The sequence below is a fragment of the Bos indicus genome, chromosome 13, assembly GCF_029378745.1.
Source record: "Bos indicus isolate NIAB-ARS_2022 breed Sahiwal x Tharparkar chromosome 13, NIAB-ARS_B.indTharparkar_mat_pri_1.0, whole genome shotgun sequence".
Taxonomy (NCBI): Eukaryota; Metazoa; Chordata; class Mammalia; order Artiodactyla; family Bovidae; genus Bos; species Bos indicus.
In genome coordinates this window covers 21,520,891-21,538,510 of record NC_091772.1, presented here as the reverse complement: position 1 = coordinate 21,538,510, position 17,620 = coordinate 21,520,891, and the positions used below count along the sequence as shown (strand labels likewise).

The 17,620-nt window shown below is 36.8% G+C and overlaps 1 protein-coding gene across 3 annotated transcripts in view; it reads right to left on the bottom strand.

Annotated features, from left to right (window-relative positions):
- PLXDC2 (plexin domain containing 2) overlaps positions 1 to 17,620 on the bottom strand; it is a 425,380-nt gene that overhangs the window by 258,413 nt on the left and 149,347 nt on the right. The window contains exon 1 of one of the 3 annotated variants that reach the window (XM_070800805.1): positions 12,425 to 12,937. The exons of the other annotated variants lie outside the window; for them this stretch is intronic. Coding sequence (XP_070656906.1) covers positions 12,425 to 12,431 — 7 coding nt within the window. The 5' untranslated portion in view covers positions 12,432 to 12,937. Of the gene's footprint in view, positions 1 to 12,424; positions 12,938 to 17,620 lie in introns of those variants that run through there. 3 annotated transcript variants of the gene reach the window in all.

The following is a 17,620-nucleotide window of genomic DNA, read 5'->3' as shown; positions in this document are numbered from 1 at the left end:
ACTGGAGAGGCTCTTGGAAACCTGCCCTGCTTTTCCCAGACATCACCCCGAGTGCCTTGCCCTCTGTGGATTTTGCTCTGTAGCCTTTTGCTGTAACAAAGCACAACTGAGTCTTGTGAGTCCTCCTATCACGTCACCAAAGTTGACAGTGGCCTTGAAGTCTCCCAACACAGAGATGTTTCAGAACAGGACTTCGATCTTATTTATACTTTTTGTCCCATCGGTACAAACATGGTCATTGACATATGATAAATACCCAAAGTTTTTTCTTTTTGAAAAGCAAATGAGTGAATGAGTAAGTGAATAGTTGGCCAGGCTGCTGCTCATCTGAGACAGTGTCTTAAAGGATTATGTATGTGATCCGTTGTCCAACTTCTTAAGACTTTAATTATGTCTCTTGTTCAGTCAGATGAAAGGGCGGAAGGAGAAAATTACGGGAAAACAAAGCTATAGCAGCTTCTCCTTATCAGATATGAGTTTGACTCAACAAAAGCTCACTGGCCAGTTGGGTGACGTTCAGCAAGACTCGTGGTTGCAGTTCTTCCCGGTTCATGAACTCAGTAAGAAACAGAATACAAGTCTTTGAAGAACGTGGGCATGGTCCAGTGAGGTTAAAAAGGTATGAAGTACTGGAAACAAGGACATTTAAAATAAAATGTGGAAAATAAATGGAGACTACTCTACAAGTCTGAAGCATTAGTCCAGTCTCTGAGGCACAGAGTAGAAGAACCACAAAGACCGAAGACAAGATTAAGTGTCCAGCATACCCCTACTCTCCACTCTTCCCCTTCTCTGACTTCTGAGTCATCACAGGGTTTTTGGTTGCTCTGCAGTATTTTTCCAGAGAAGAACATTAGGTGGTTCAAGAAAAAACACACAGGAAATGAAAGAGAACGGGAAAATGGAACCAAATAGTCCAAAGTATGTACAGAAAAAATTTACACATTAAAAATTTAATAGTTTTCTAACTACTATTAAATAAGATAATAAGCAGACATCTTAATCTTATATATAAAATAGTTAATTATCCTATGGAAAACATGATTAGCTTTATGAGCAAAGGTTAACAATATTTAAGACAATGTTAAGGTATTGGTCCATATTTACTAAAATCTTAAAAATAAAGAGAAAATAAAACTGTGTTAACAGTTATAGAGGTGATCTATGTACTGTTTCTAATAATGGGTTAATAATAATAATATTAGTAATAATAACTGATCTTCATTTAGGATTGGCTGGATGTAACGCACTGTTCCAAACATTTGCATATGTTAATGTACTTGGCATCTACTATTTGGCATTTCCTATTTCACATATGAGGAAACATGTATATGACAGGGTGAGTGATACACTAGGAAAATAAGCAGAACTGGACCCACAGGCTTGGTATTAACTGTCATCTAATCTACTTCAGACTCCACTCCAGTACTCTTGCCTGGAAAATCCCATGGATGGAAGAGCCTGGTAGGCTGCAGTCCATGGAGTCGCTAAGAGTTGGACACGACTGAGCAACTTCACTTTCCCTTTTCACTTTCATGCATTGGAGAAGGAAATGGCACCCCACTCCAGTGTTCTTGCCTGGAGAATCCCAGGGACGGGGGAGCCTGGTTGGGCTGCTGTCTATGGGGTCGCACAGAGTCAGACACAACTGAAGCGACTTAGCAGCAGCAGCAGCAGCAATCCACTTCAGATGAATCTTCGAGGGGTAGAATTAGACATCTGTCAGAAAGTCTACTGATATGACACAAAGAAAGCACCCTGATGCTGGGAAAGATTGAAGGTAAAAGGAGAAGAGGGTGGCAGAGGATGAGATGGTTGGATAGCATCACCGACTCAATGAACACGAACTTGGCAAACTCTGGAACAGTGAGGTACAGGGAGACCCAGGCATGCTGCAGTTCATAGGGTCACAGTCAGTCAGAATGACTTAGTGACTGAGCAACAACAATACGACACAAAGAATCTAAAAGAAAAAATGTATCAGACGAAATACACTATTTGAAATGGCAAAAATATGTAAACAGTCCAGCAGTGAAAGCAAATAAAGAATATAATATTTCATTTTCATCAAGTTGACTCTGCCAATGGGAAGAAATGAAAAAATGTTGATGTAAAAACAGCAGAAAATAAGAGCACTTTAATACTGATTATATTTTTTAATGCCTTGAAAAGTTTCGAAGTGCTTTAAAACAGATAATTAATCTTGTTAACTGAGTATTTTCTATTAAAACTCCCTAGTAGAAATTTGAAAGAAAAACTGAATTCCTTCAAGTAGACTTCAGCACTTGTTTTACCATGATGATAGCCTCCTATTTTATTATAACAAAGATGACTGTCAGAGAACTCAGGCTATCCACTGATTTTTTTCCCAATAAATCTGTCAGATTTGGAGAATAAACTCATTTCTACATGAGCCATAGCCTACAAATAACCTATGGATAGTGAAAACAGCATGTAATTAAATCTAAGGGTCTATCTTTTAATAAGGTTTTAGGCTTTTCTACAGAAAACACAGCATCATAAAGCCAGAAAGCACATGGAATTTTTAGGTTACATGACCCTAGCCATGTGTAAAATAAGAAGAGGCAGATTTATAGCTTTTACAGTTTCTCCTAGCTTATAAAATTCTATCAACTATTTACTTTGTCCACCTCATGCGAAGAGTTGACTCGTTGGAAAAGACTCTGATGCTGGGAGGGATTGGGAGCAGGAGGAGAAGGGGATGACAGAGGATGCGATGGCTGGATGGCATCACTGACTCGATGGACGTGAGTTTGAGCGAACTCCGGGAGCTGGTGATGGACAGGGAGGCCTGGCGTGCTGCGATTCATGGGGTCGCAAAGAGCCGGACATGACTGAGCGACTGAACTGAACTGAACTTGCTAGCTAAATATCTCATTAACATACTTGAGGCTATTTGGAATCATATATTAAATATTCTATACATTTGTTTTCAGGTTAACTATTTGTGAGAATCCATGTATTATAAAACTTTTGAGTCTCCACAGCACAATAAAAAAGTAAAGCTATTTGATGAAACACCTCAATATTTCTCTTTATTATTGGCCATCCGCAACTACTCTTATTTCTTGTATTCAGACCGATGTAAAAACAAAAGGTAGATCCAATGTATGAAAAGTGTGACTCTGCCAGCCAATGGAGATGGAAATTTCTGTAAACACGGACCAGTCGTGGCCAATAGACTCTAAGGCAAGTTTAGTCTCCTGAGCCAAAATCAGGGCAGATAGAATCAATTGTTATAATGGTGCCCCATGTCAAAGATGGGGCTTCCCTGGTGGCTCAGAGGTTAAAGCATCTGCCTGCAATGAGGGAGACCCGGGTTCGATCCCTGGGTCGGGAAGATCCCCTGGAGAAGGAAATGGCAGCCCACTCCAGTATTCTTGCCTGGAGAATCCCATCGGCGGAGGAGCCTGGTGGGTACAGTCCACCGGGTCGCAGAGAGTCAGACATGACTGAGCGACTTCACTTTCATGTCAACGATAACACCCAGATGCCTATGACCCAAATCACTAAGGGCCTTCCATTAAGTTATGGCTGCCGGATGTCTGATAGACTCAGTTTCACAGAGTGTTGTCATCAGCCCATATTCAGTTTGTGAGGTCAGATCCATAAAGGAGGGCTTCCCAGGTGGCGCTAGTGGTAAAGAAGCCGCCTGCCAATGCAGGAGATGTAAGAGATATGGGTTCCATCCCTGAGTAAGGAAAATCCCCTGGTGGAGGGCATGGCAACCCACTCCACTATTCTTGCCTGGAGAATTCCACGGACAGAGGAGCCTGGCAGGCTCCATAGGGTCACAAAGAATCAGTTGGATTCAACTGAAGTGACTTAGCACATATGCATCCATAAAGGAGCCCAGACTGACTTAGCCAATGACCACAGATGACAGACAATTCATGTATTAAATGTATTAATATTTCTATCAGATTATGTTTTTGTAACTTTGATTTGAAAGTGAAGTCACTCAGTCATGTTTCACTCTTTGTGACCCCATGGACTGGAGCCTACCAGGCTCCTCCACCCATGGGATTTTCCAGGCAAGAGTACTAGAGTGGGTTGCCATTTCCTTCTCCAGGGAATCTTCCTGACTCAGGGATTGAACCCAGGTCTCCCGCATTGCAGGCAGACACTTTACCATCTGAGCCATCAGGGAAGCCCGATATAAATCATACCATTATCAAAATATCCCCATATTTCAACAAATTAACATATTAACTGCACCCCACTCTCTACTTACCCCCCAAAATAATGAGCAATGCCCTTCACATAATCCAACAACTAAGGAATTAAAGACCTGGTTAGCAAGGTCAAGGCTCAGCCCTATAGCCTGTTCTGTTCCCATTATTACTAAACAGATAATATTAGTTGTTAGTGTTGAATATCATTCTTGGATAAAGATGAAAAGTACAATCACAAACTCTGTAATTTTTGACTTTCTACTGTTGCCAGAGTTGATAATATAGGCTCAAAAAATATGCTTAAGGTGCTCAAATTTGAGCATCAAACACACACACAAAGACATTAAAAAAACATTAAGTAGAAAATTAAAACAATCCCATTTCAGTTTTATATAAATTTAAAAGGCCAGCAGGAAAAACATCAATAGCACATATTAATATTAATACTATGTATATCTATTCAATTTTTTTAAATTTTATTTTATTTTTAAACTTTACATAATTGTATTAGTTTTGCCAAATACCAAAATGAATCCGCCACAGGTATACATGTGTTCCCCATCCTGAACCCTCCTCCCTCCTCCCTCCCCATACCATCCCTCTGGGTCGTCCCAGTGCACTAGCCCCAAGCATCCAGTATCAGGCATTGAACCTGGACTGGCAACTCGTTTCTTACATGATATTTTACATGTTTCAATGTCATTCTCCCAAATCTTCCCACCCTCTCCTCTCCCACAGAGTCCATAAGACTGTTCTACACATCAGTGTCTCTTTTGCTGTCTCGTACACCGGCTTATTGTTACCATCTTTCTAAATTCCATATATATGCGTTAGTATACTATATTGGTGTTTTTCCTTCTGGCTTACTTCACTCTGTTTAATAGGCTCCAGTTTCATCCACCTCATTAGAACTGATTCAAATGTATTCTTTTTAATGGCTGAGTAATACTCCATTGTGTATATGTACCACAGATTTCTTATCCATTCATCTGCTGATGGGCATCTAGCTTGCTTCCATGTCCTGGCTATTATAAACAGTGCTGCGATGAACATTGGGGTACACGTGTCTCTTTCCCTTCTGGTTTCCTCAGTGTGTATGCCCAGCAGTGGGATTGCTGGATCATAAGGCAGTTCTATTTCCAGTTTTTTAAGGAATCTCCACACTGTTCTCCATAGTGGCTGTACTAGTTTGCATTCCCACCAACAGTGTAAGAGGGTTCCCTTTTCTCCACACCCTCTCCAGCATTTATTATTTGTAGACTTTTGGATCACAGCCATTCTGACTGGTGTGAAATGGTACCTCATAGTGGTTTTGATTTGCATTTCTCTGATAATGAGTGATGTTGAGCATCTTTTCATGTGTTTGTTAGCCATCTGTATGTCTTCTTTGGAGAAATGTCTATTTAGTTCTTTGGCCCATTTTTTGATTGGGTCATTTATTTTTCTGGAGTTGAGCTGTAGGAGTTGCTTGTATATTTTTGAGATTAGTTGTTTGTCAGTTGCTTCATTTGCTATTATTTTCTCCCATTCTGAAGGCTGTCTTTGTGATCTATAAAATTTCAATCATGTATATTTTCCTTAATATACACACGTATATCCTATTTAACAAATTTTTTAAAAAGACTAGTCCTCAAATTTAAAAAATAGGCAAATTCCATAAATAGATAATTCACAGCAAAGAAATATAAATACTACCAAATATATTAGAATATTTAACATTTTAAGAAGTCAGAGAAATACAATAAACTGTAATTTTTTATATACTACACTCACAAAGATTTATTGTAAAATTGTACTTGTCAGTATGTGATAAGGTTATTTTATGAAAATAGTATTGTACTCTCTAACATTGGTAGGCAGATTCCAATTTTAATCAGAATTTCATATGTGCATATTTTCCATCTGTAGTAAAAATCTTCTAGGATTTGATGCTGTGGAAATCTTAGATGTGCAAAATGATTTATGAATAAGTATAAAAAACTGCAATAGTATTGTTTGAATTGGTTAAAAGGAAAACCATACATATGCACACAAAATTAAGAAGAGAAATACATTATAGTATTACTAGTGATTTTTTTCTGTTATACAAGTTGTAAGCAGTCAATTTGATTTGTTTTGTTCTTTTGGCATATCTTTATTTTGTACATTTTCTATAATGTGTTACTTCTATAGCAAGGGAAAAAATTCCTATGTCTCTACCTTTTGAAAGTCAAGTTCAAATATTCTGACTTGGTGAAACCTTCCCTCATCACCAATAGAAGATTTTCCTAGGCAGAGTATTTTAATGTGATCTCATAGAACTTTAATCAAACCCATTTCTGTGTTCTTCTCCTGAAAGTGTAATTCTTGATTAAATGCCATTCCTTCACAAACTACCATGAACTTATCCATGGGAGGTGTCATGTCTTTATTCATCTTTGTGCTTTTTTTGTTATTATAATAGATGTTCACTAAAACTGCCCAGGCTATTTCCTTGCGATATGTCCTGATACACTTAGGGTGGTGACCAGGCATTTTCTATCATAGCAGCTCTTGCTTAAGGCACTCTCAGTTCTCTGCTTAAAATTCTTAGCCTTGTATACTTATATTTTGGGGGGTTATTTCTTGAGAAAATTAGATGTAGCCCTATCAATTTCTGTGCAATTTCCTATATTTTATCATCTTTTTCTATATGTGTTTCATCAAGTAAAGTATTAGTGTTACAACATTCTATCTGTAGCATCCTTTAAAATGTTCAGAGAGATTAATACAGCAAGACAAAGTGATTTTCCCCCAAGTTATTCTACTTCTCACATTTAATTCATATATTTAATGCAATATATTTTCACATGACCTGAGAACCACAAAGCAATGGGCAAAACTATTCAGCTTTGACATCTCCAAATAATTTTACAAAAAGTTCTTTAAAAGAAATCACAGGAAAGATTTATGCTTCTGAATATCAAAGGCATTGTTAGGCAAGGATTCATAAATAATATATTAGTTACAGTAGGAAGCATATAATTCTTTAAACAAAACTGACACTTTGCTATCTATATTTAAATAAGAAATACTTTATATACAAAGATGTATTCATTTCATTAGAACTTCTTGAGTATTTATTAGCTGAAAACTTCCATGATTCATCTCCTTGCCTAATTCCCCTTAAGACAACTCAAGATAGTATTGGGGTGAAATATCTTGACACAGAAAAAATATTTCTTTATGTAGACCTATGATTTTCAGTTTAAAAAAATCATGTTCCAAATAGCCTCTTTGATAATGATAGAAATACTTCAAATAAAAAACTGGGACAATAATGAGGAATAGAACTGGGAATAAGAGGAATAATGCAAATTTAGTCAAGAAATTTTGATGTTTTTACAAACTGTATCATATTTATAATACTATATTTTTACTCCATTGAATTCACTGTATTTTTCCCTTTTTTTTTTTGAAAAGAGAAATACTTAAATTTGAATATCAACTACCATTCCAATAGCAGTTTTAAAATACAGTTCCAAGAATTTCTAAAATGCTATGAATATCTGAATTCTGTAGCTACTTTCTTAAATAACATTGCCTAATTAAACTGCTTGATTGCATACATTTATGCTGATTACACAATTTAACTCACATTGTAAATAAACCACAATCAACAAAATTACATTAAAAAAGAAATTAAGACAGTAAAACTGTACTAAAGTTAGATTTCAATTTCTCTGATATATTCCTGAAATAGTCAAACCACCAGGTAAGAATTAAGCCACCAAAGTGAGATAGAAATCCAAAGCAACATTTTAACCATGTATAGATCAGGAGGACACTGAAACTTTTTTTTTTTTTTTAAACTTTACAATATTGTATTAGTTTTGCCATATATCGAAATGAATCTGCCACAGGTATACCTGTGTTCCCCATCCTGAACCCTCCTCCCTCCTCCCTCCCCATACCCTCCCTCTGGGTCGTCCCAGTGCACCAGCCCCAAGCATCCAGTATCGGGCATCGAACCTGGACTGGTGACTCGTTCCATATATGATATTTTACGTATTTCAATGCCATTCTCCCAAATCATCCCACCCTCTCCCTCTCCCACAGTCCATAAGACTGATCTATACATCAGTGTCTCTTTTGCTGTCTCGTACACAGGGTTATTGTTACCATCTTTCTAAATTCCATATATATGCGTTAGTATACTGTATTGGTGTTTTTCTTTCTGGCTTACTTCACTCTGTATAATAGGTTTCAGTTTCATCCATCTCATTAGAACTGATTCGAATGTATTCTTTTTAATGGCTGAGTAATACTCCATTGTGTATATGTACCACAGATTTCTTATCCATTCATCTGCTGATGGGCATCTAGCTTGCTTCCATGTCCTGGCTATTATAAACAGTGCTGCGATGAACATTGGGGTACACGTGTCTCTTTCCCTTCTGGTTTCCTCAGTGTGTATGCCCAGCAGTGGGATTGCTGGATCATAGAATCTATTGCTTCATTCTTCCTTTATCCTTGAATTATTTTTTCTAAACATTTTTTTGACTCATACAAACAAATTCCAGATAAACTGGAGTAGTCTCCAGTTTTAAGTACTTATTAAAGTAAATACTTTAAGTACTTATTAAAGTAAGTACTTTAAGTACTTATTAAAGTAAGTACTTTAAGTACTTATTAAAATACATTATAAAGTATCTAATTAGTCATCAATTGTTGAATTTTTAAGTTGATTGTAGAGGTTAACTTTTGTGAGCAGCCTTAACTCTTTTTCAGGAACAATTTATGAAAGAGGAATCTGCACTCTTATGTATTTAAACTCCATCAGTCTACAAAATAACCAGAAGGACATGAAGCCAGATATCCCATATTTTCATCAATCACTTTATGGTATCTTAAAACATTTATTTTTGCTTATTTGTTCAATGAAAAAACAGAATCTCACCAGTTTAATTTAACAATTTTACAATTTAACAATTAAAAAATTTAACAATTTTTGATTGTTAGTGAGTCAACATTTTTAATGCTATTCCCTTGTTTCTTTTTTGCTATCCTATTCAAGCCCTTTTGTGAGATAAGTAACTCATTTTTTAAATTTAAGGGATTGGTCAGCTTAGTAAAAACTCTATAAAAATTTTCAGAAAATCATTCATTATATAAATCTGTCTCAGACAAAGTTATTGAAATCATGATATATTTTCCTATTATATGAGACTATTATGTTGTTTAAGTACCTTTGTATGGTTATGACATAAAGGGAAGATACAGGGATATGTTTTCATATAAAGCTCAACAAACATGGTTTATATATTATGTATACATATATGTGTGTGTGTGTGTGTATATTATTCAGCCATGAAAAGGAATAGAAATCTTATGTATAATACAACTTGGATAAACCTTGAAGAGTGTGCAAGCTGAAATAAACTAGACACAAAGGACAAATGTAATTCCATTTATCTGAAGTAGTCAAAACGTTAGAGACAGAAAGTAGAGTAGAGGTTACCAGATACTTAAAAGGCAAAATAATGAGGAATTATTGCTTAATGAGTACAATCTGTGATGAAGAAAATGTTCTGGTGATTGATAGTAGGGATGGCTGCAACACATGATGAGTGTAGTTAATACCACTGAATTGCATAATTAAAAATTATTAAAATGGTAAATTTTCTGCTATGTGTATTTACCACATAAAAAATGAACCCTCATCAAAGAGGCCCATAAGCAATTATTGAATATTTGATGAATGAATGAATGAATAGAATTCATGAAAAATAGTAGGAAATCATTGGTTATAATTCTGGGAGGGTCCAAACTCTTATAAAATATTGGAATGTCCTCTTTTTTTCTGAAAGCTATCCACCCATCTGGTATTTTCCAGTTTTGAGTTTCCCTAGATATCAGGTAGACTTCCAGAGACTTTCAAAAACACTGAAACTTCAAAGCCCCAACAAATGAAGTGCAGTCTCATACAACAAACAACTCCAAGAGCAGATATACAAATGGCGAGTCTGGTTCCAAATCAAGGACAAAAACACTGAACTCATTCATCATTTAAAAAAGGCCACAGGAAGAAAAAGTGCAATTATTTGGGGGAAAGATTCCAAATTTTAAACAAGATAGAGTAGGGGTAAAGTAATAGAATATAAGTGAAAGTTATAATGCTGAACTCGTCCATTTTGTTAACAAAAATTTTAAACAAATAAAAAATTAAAAAAACAAACAGCATAAAAAGCTAGAAAGTCAACCTAGGATAACGAAGGATGGCAGGTATACACTAATATTTAAATTTTAATCAATTTAAACCCAGATATCTATTCACAATACCCTAGACACCAAAAGGAAGAAATTAAGGTAGTAAGGAGTGTAAGCTAAAGTATTGAATGGGTATAAAAACAAGTCATGGGGGAGGTGGGATACACATTACATCAAAGAGCCAGACAAGCCTTTTGATTAATCTAGGAAAAGGAAAAAAGGAAAGAAAAAGAGGTTTTAATTGAAGTATTTAGATCCAACCAGTCCATTCTGAAGGAGATCAGCCCTGGGATTTCTTTGGAAGGAATGATGCTAAAGCTCAAACTCCAGTACTTTGGCCACCTCATGCGAAGAGTTGACTCACTGGAAAAGACTCTGATGCTGGGAGGGATTGGGGGCAGAAGGAGAAGGGGACGACAGAGGATGAGATGGCTGGATGGCATCACTGACTCAATGGACGTGAGTCTGAGTGAACTCCGGGAGCTGGTGATGGACAGGGAGGCCTGGCGTGCTGCAATTCATGGGGTTGCAAAGAGTCGGACACGGCTGAGCGACTGATCTGATCTGATCTGATTTAGAAGAAAAATGACAAAGTGAGAAAATGACAAAAATTTACAAATTATTTATGTAAAAATAATTTGGGGAGTTGATTAGAGAGAATTCTTTTGGAGTTAGCAGCTGGGCTGTCATATGCTTACTCTACGCAGATGTGACCTGCTGTGGTTTGCTCTGCATCTGGATCTGGGTCCATTGTTCTATGTTCTCCAGACAAAAGGAATGAACCTTGGTTGTCCTTTTACACTATATTGAAACCTGGGTAACGGTTGTACTCCATTTATAGCTTAATTAATTTAACTTAAGAATGGCCACGCTAAGTTGTTTCGGTCTTATTCAACTCTTTGCAACCCTATGGATTGCAACTGGCCAGGCTGCTCTGTCCATGGGATTCTCCAGGCAAGAACACTGGAGTAGACTGCCATTCCCTTCTCCAGGGGATCTTCCCTACCCAGGGTTTAAACCGGCATCTCTTATGTCTAACCTGCATTGGCAGACAGGTTCTTTACCACTAGTGCCACCTGGGAAGCCCTAAGAATGGCCGTACTTGAAAAAAGAACACTGGGAAAGAGAGATATCAAAAAATTAAACATATATGTACAATTCTGCCCCTAACCAATTCACACTTCAAAAACTGGTGATAACTGGCCATGAACATTTCCAGTGTTCATACACAGAAATCACAATTTGAACTTAACTCCAGTCCTACTCCAACATAAGCCTCTTCATCTCTTGTAGAATAAATTAACACACATTAATATGTTTTTATTTCTACACAGATAATTTTCTTTCACATTTCCCTAGAGGAAAACACAAAATGCTCTGAGGCAAATTTTCAAATGTATTGCTTATAAAGAATGGCATGTGAATAAAGAGAAGAAAACATGTCAGCTTGTTCTTGCTTTAACTTTATGTAATGTCTCACATCTCACAACACACTGCTCTAGAGTGAAGTGTTTTAACCTGCCTTTTGTTATGAATTACTTGGCTGGGTAACAGACAGGCAGTCTGGGATCATTTTTGTAAAGCCATCAATATCCTTCAGTGCTATTCAGAATGCCAAGAGAATGCTTTCTTCCTCTTTTTACTTATCCATCAAATACTTCATGAAGTTTAATTAAAATTAAGTCAAAAATATTCTGTGTGCTTGTATAAACCTTAAATTTGTTAACCTATTATTGGATTTTCAAAAATACCTGGTTAGAAAACTGATTTAATTTTCTATTTATATGTAAATTTGTTTCTAAGCTTAGATGCAGGTCTGCTCTGAGAATGCTAATCCTAACTTTACCATATTTAAACTCATTCTGGGGCCAATTAGAAAGGCCTCATGCCAATCCATAATACATTTACCAATATCAGACATTTGAAACATTTCAAAGCACTCCCCCAAATGCCTATGTCACTTCCTGTTTAAGAAAAGAAATGCATTCTTCTCAACTTACTGTACATTCATTCATTCATTCATTTGCATGAATTACATCTTGTTACAGGCCATCTTCAAACTTCCCAAAGGCTTCCCAGCGGTATGTAGAAGAAGCAACCAGAGCTGTGGCACAGGCAGGAAGGGACATTCTACTGGAGAATCTGAAGGAGGAATAGTGTGTTTGGAAGAGAAGGAGCCTGGGCAAAGGGCATAAGAGTAGGCTGGGGAAGTGAGGAGGAACCAGATTACATAGGGCACTAGCAGTGTGTAAGGAAGTGGGGTTTTACTCTGAGACAGATGGAAAGTCAGTGGAAGGGTTTAACCAGGAAAGGGCATGATCTGACACATGTTTTCAAAAGATCACCTCCACTACTAGGAATATAAGTTGTTTTTTTATCATTTTAGGCTCTACTGATAACAGTAAGAAAGAAAACACTTTTATTCTGAAGATGTTCAGCTGCCATATAGAAAGACTAACATGTTCACTCAATAAGGGCTTGACTGATTCCAATGAGCTGTCAATTAGCATAAAAGAGTGGACTACGGTAAGAAAAATGAGTAATTAAGGTGACAGGTGACTAACAACTTAAATGTCTAGGATCATTAATTCTCATTTCATGTATTTAATAAGACACATAAAATATTTGACTGTGAATTTTATATATGAAACATCATCAGCAATGTCTCTAAGAAAAGGAAAAAAACTAGTGTCCACTATAATCTACTACTATAGTATCTCCACGATACTAGAATATACATTTAAATTCCATATATTAAGGTGTGGCATGGAGGAGCAAAGAACAAGATTTGTTCTGTCTTTATTTAATACCACAGTAGGTAGAAAGAATAGCAATTTTGGCTTAAAGTAAAAGAAAAGGCAGTACAGTGCGGGAGGCGGGGGGTGGCCCTCAAAATTTAGGGTGGCTTATTTTTCACAAGCAGAGACTGTGTCCAAAGTTCACATTTCTCCCAAAAATCTAACCAAAGATCATTTTTAAGTATTTATTGCCCTAATAAATTAGGAATGCAAAACTAATAATGAAGCGGTTTTCTTTGACAAATGATAAACCTTTAAAGTTCTGTTAGATGCTTAATAAATTTTTTTGGAAAGAATGAGTTAAATAACATAATCTCAGGAAAAAAAGTGGAAGTACAATTTCCTTCTAGAAGAGTAAATATGAAAGGGGAAATTACGGGTAGCTGTTATGAAATCAAAAGGCCTATGTGTTACACTTTAATAAATTTTTCCTAAAACAGCAAAAATGCACTCAAATTAGTTTCTCAGGCTTTAGAATGCATCAGAATCACAGTGTCCCTGAAGATTCCTAAAGTCCACTCTCTTTAAGAAGGCCACTGGAGATTCTGAGGCAGGTAGACCAGAGAACAATGCTTGGAGAAACACTGCCATAGTAAAACTCCAAAGAATTTTATCTCCTCTGTGTCCGGAATTAAACATCGTATGTTTATACCTTGGGGGCACCTTTCAAAGTTACGGAATATGGAGGAACATGAAGGAAAACATTAAATAGTCTGTGGATATTGGCTCTGATGTTATTCTGACATAGAAAAGACTTCTCTTCCAATATTTACAGCCTTATTTTAACTCCTTATCTGCCTATACTACTTTGAAAAGTACTTTCTAAACCATTATCTACTTTATTTTTCTCAATAGCCCTTGAATTATGAAAGGCACTATCATGGAAAATTGAAGAAAACTGCTTCTCTCCTCTCTTTTTGATTTTCACAAGAAAATGGCATTGTCCTCTGATTTGGCTAGATTCATTTAGAAAAAGGGATGGAATTAAGCAATTACCCACTGATTGTTGTTGAATCTACTATTGATATTTATATCAATTGATTCACTAGTGAAGATTCATGGAGAAGGCAATGGCACCCCACTCCAGTACTCTTGCCTGGAAAATCCCACGGACGGAGGAACCTGGAAGGCTGCAGTCCATGGGGTCGCTGAGGGTCAGACAGACTGAGCGACTTCACTTTCACTTTCCACTTTCATGCATTGGAGAAGGAAATGGCAACCCACTCCAGTGTTCTTGCCTGGAGAATCCCAGGGACGGGGGAGCCTGGTGGGCTGCCGTCTATGGGGTCGCACAGAGTTGGACACGACTGAAGTGACTTAGCAGCAGTAGCAGTGAAGATTCAAGATTTAGAATTTTCTCATTATTGATTAAGTTGGGGTTACCTGAAGAGAGTTGCTGCTTAGAAGATTTTTTATCCACTAAATGAGATATGAATAATTTTAGATTTAAAAAATATACTAAAGCCCATATAAATGGAATAAAAAAGCAGGTGCTGATATGAACTTTATGATAACATATTTATATTTTAGCAGATTCACTTCTCACAGAGATAAACTGACTTTTAAGAGCTGCTGTTCTTTGTTCAATAATACCAATCATAATAATATCACGCAATGATTCAGTATCCCTTCAGCAATACAAATGATGTCCCTGTAGAATGAAGGTTATATTGTTTATTTCTGTACAATTCTGTTTTGCAATGAGCATCACTAACAAAGAAGCTGATTTTTATTGTGTTTTTTTTTAATGCAAAACCTGCCAACTAGATGCTGAATAGGCATCTCAAAAAAAAAAAAAAGATGTCCTTCAGGAGGTGAATGGATGAATTCATGGTAGTACATCCAGGCAATGGAACATTATTCAGCATTAAAAAGAAATGAACTATCAAGCCCTGAAAAGACATGGAGAAAACTTAAGTGAATATTAGAAAGTAAAAGAAGCCAGTATAAAAAGGCTGCATACTGTGATTCCAACTATTTGACTTTCTGCAAAAGGCACAATTATGGAGACAGTAAAAAGATCAGTGGTTGCAGGGGGTTAGAGGATGAGGAAAGATGTAGAGGGAGAATGCAGGGAATTTTTAGGACAAAGAAACTACTTCAATATTATAATCAGGGACATATCTCATTGTCCAAAGCCATAGAATATACAGCATTAATAGTGAATCTGAATGTAACCTATGTACTATGGATAATAACCATGTGTCAGTGTAGGTTCATAGATTGTAACAAATATGCTGTTCTGGTGAGGAGTATTGATAGTGGGATAGGTTGTACATATAAGTGGCACAGAATAAATGACACATTTTTGTACCTTCTTCTCTTTTGCTGTAAACCTAAAAATGCTCTAAAAATAAAGCCTATTTTTGAAAATCTCTTGCTATTGCCCATAAAAAATTTAGCCAGTGACCATGATTTCCATATTTAAATGATATAAGTGCATTATCACTTTTAAATTAAAAAAAAGATTAATTTTGCTCCACTTAACAAAGAATCAAAGTAATAAATCAGACAGGTATTATTATTTGGATTGTATTCCAAATCCCATAGTGGAAATAAGCTCATGAGTATATGATGTTCAAGAAGAAAAATGATTGTGAAGGTTATGACTAAATCAGGATAGTGAAAAGGGCTAACAGAATGCAGGGATGACTCTGACTGCATCCATAGCAAATCAGACACAAATGACCAACAAAGAACTCTAAGATTAAAACAAGTCATGTGAAGTGTTGTTATTTCTTCCTCAAGGAAAAAGATTCTAGTCACCTTAGGTGACTCCCTGATTTGAAGAATGTTTTACAAAAATCCAGCTTCAAAAAAATGAGTGCATATACTCTGTTGGGGGAAAAGTCCTTGTTATCTGTGTCTAAAAGTCAAATGGCAGCATAATACGCAGAGGCCAAAGTCAGTTGAGAAGACTATGTATTTTGAGCTAATGATAACACCATTTGGGATTTCTCTTTTACTCTTTGTCAAAGAACTTCAGTGGTTTTCCCATGTATTACCCATCTAAATCAGTAGTCACATATGGATGTGAGAGCTGGATGATAAAGAAGGCTGAGTACCAAAGAATTGATGCCTTTGAAGTGTGGTGCTGGAGAAGACTCTTAAGAGCCTCTTGGACTGCAAGGAGATTAAGGCAGTCAATTCTAAAGAAATCAACCCTGAATATACACTGGAGGGATTTATGCTGAAGCTGAAGCTCCAATAATTTGGCCACCTGATACAAAAAGCCGACTCATTAGAAAAGACCCTGATTCTGGGAAAGATTGAAGGCAGGAGGAGAAGGGTATGATAGAGGATGAGATGGTTGGATGGCATCATCAACTCAATGGACACGAGTTTGAGCAAGATTCGGGAGACAGAGAAGGACAGGGAAGCCTGGCGTGCTGCAGTCCATGGGTCACAAAGAATCAGACACGACTGAGCGACTGAACAACAATTGTATGGTGATGAATGGAAATTAAATTTTTGGTGGTGAGCATGCTACAGAATATACAGAAGTAGAAATACAGTATTGTACACATGAAACATAAACTAATGTTACTTCAATTTAAGAAAATAGAACACTCAGTGCTTTCTTTGAAAGCTTTGGAATGTAATCCTTAATAAATTAATCAAGACCAGCTCAAAATACATTTTATAAAACCAGAGGTTACGGACTGAATTTTGTGTCACTCCAAAATTCACAGGTTGAAGCTCTAACATTGAGTCTGGCTGTATTTCAGATTTGGCCTCTCAGGAAGTCATTAAGGTTAAATGAGTTCATAAGAGTGAGCCCTGACCTCACAGGATTAGTGATACAATAAGAAGAAACAAAAAAAAAAAAAGAAGAAGAAACACCAGAGGAAAAGCTATGTGACAACATAGTGAGAAGGTGGCTGTGTACAAGCTAAGATTCTTACTAGAAACTGAATTTGCCAGCAACTTGGATTTCTAGCCTCAAGAACTGTGAGGAAAAAAAAAAAATTGTTAAACTGCTCAGTGTATAGTATTTTTTAATAGCAGTTTGAGCACAATAAGACACTAAATCATGTCATCGTGCACTTGTGCTCAATTGTGTTTAACTCTTTGTGACGCCATGGACTGTAGCCTCCTGGGGTCTTCTATCTGCAGAATTATCCAGGCAAGAATACTGGATGGGGTAGCCATGTCCTCCTCCAGGGGATCTTCCCGACCTAGGGATCAAACCCGCGTTTCCTGCGTCTCCTCCATTAACAGGTGGATTGTTTACCGCTGAGCTCTCTGGGAAGCTGTAAGACACTAGACTTACCAACAAATGTTACCTGATTCTCTACTGTGTGTTTGGTATTTAAGTAGCTTTTGTGAAGGACATACAAGAATATCAGGCTCCCCCCCATCCCCCGCAAATACACCTTGATAAAATACACTGACACA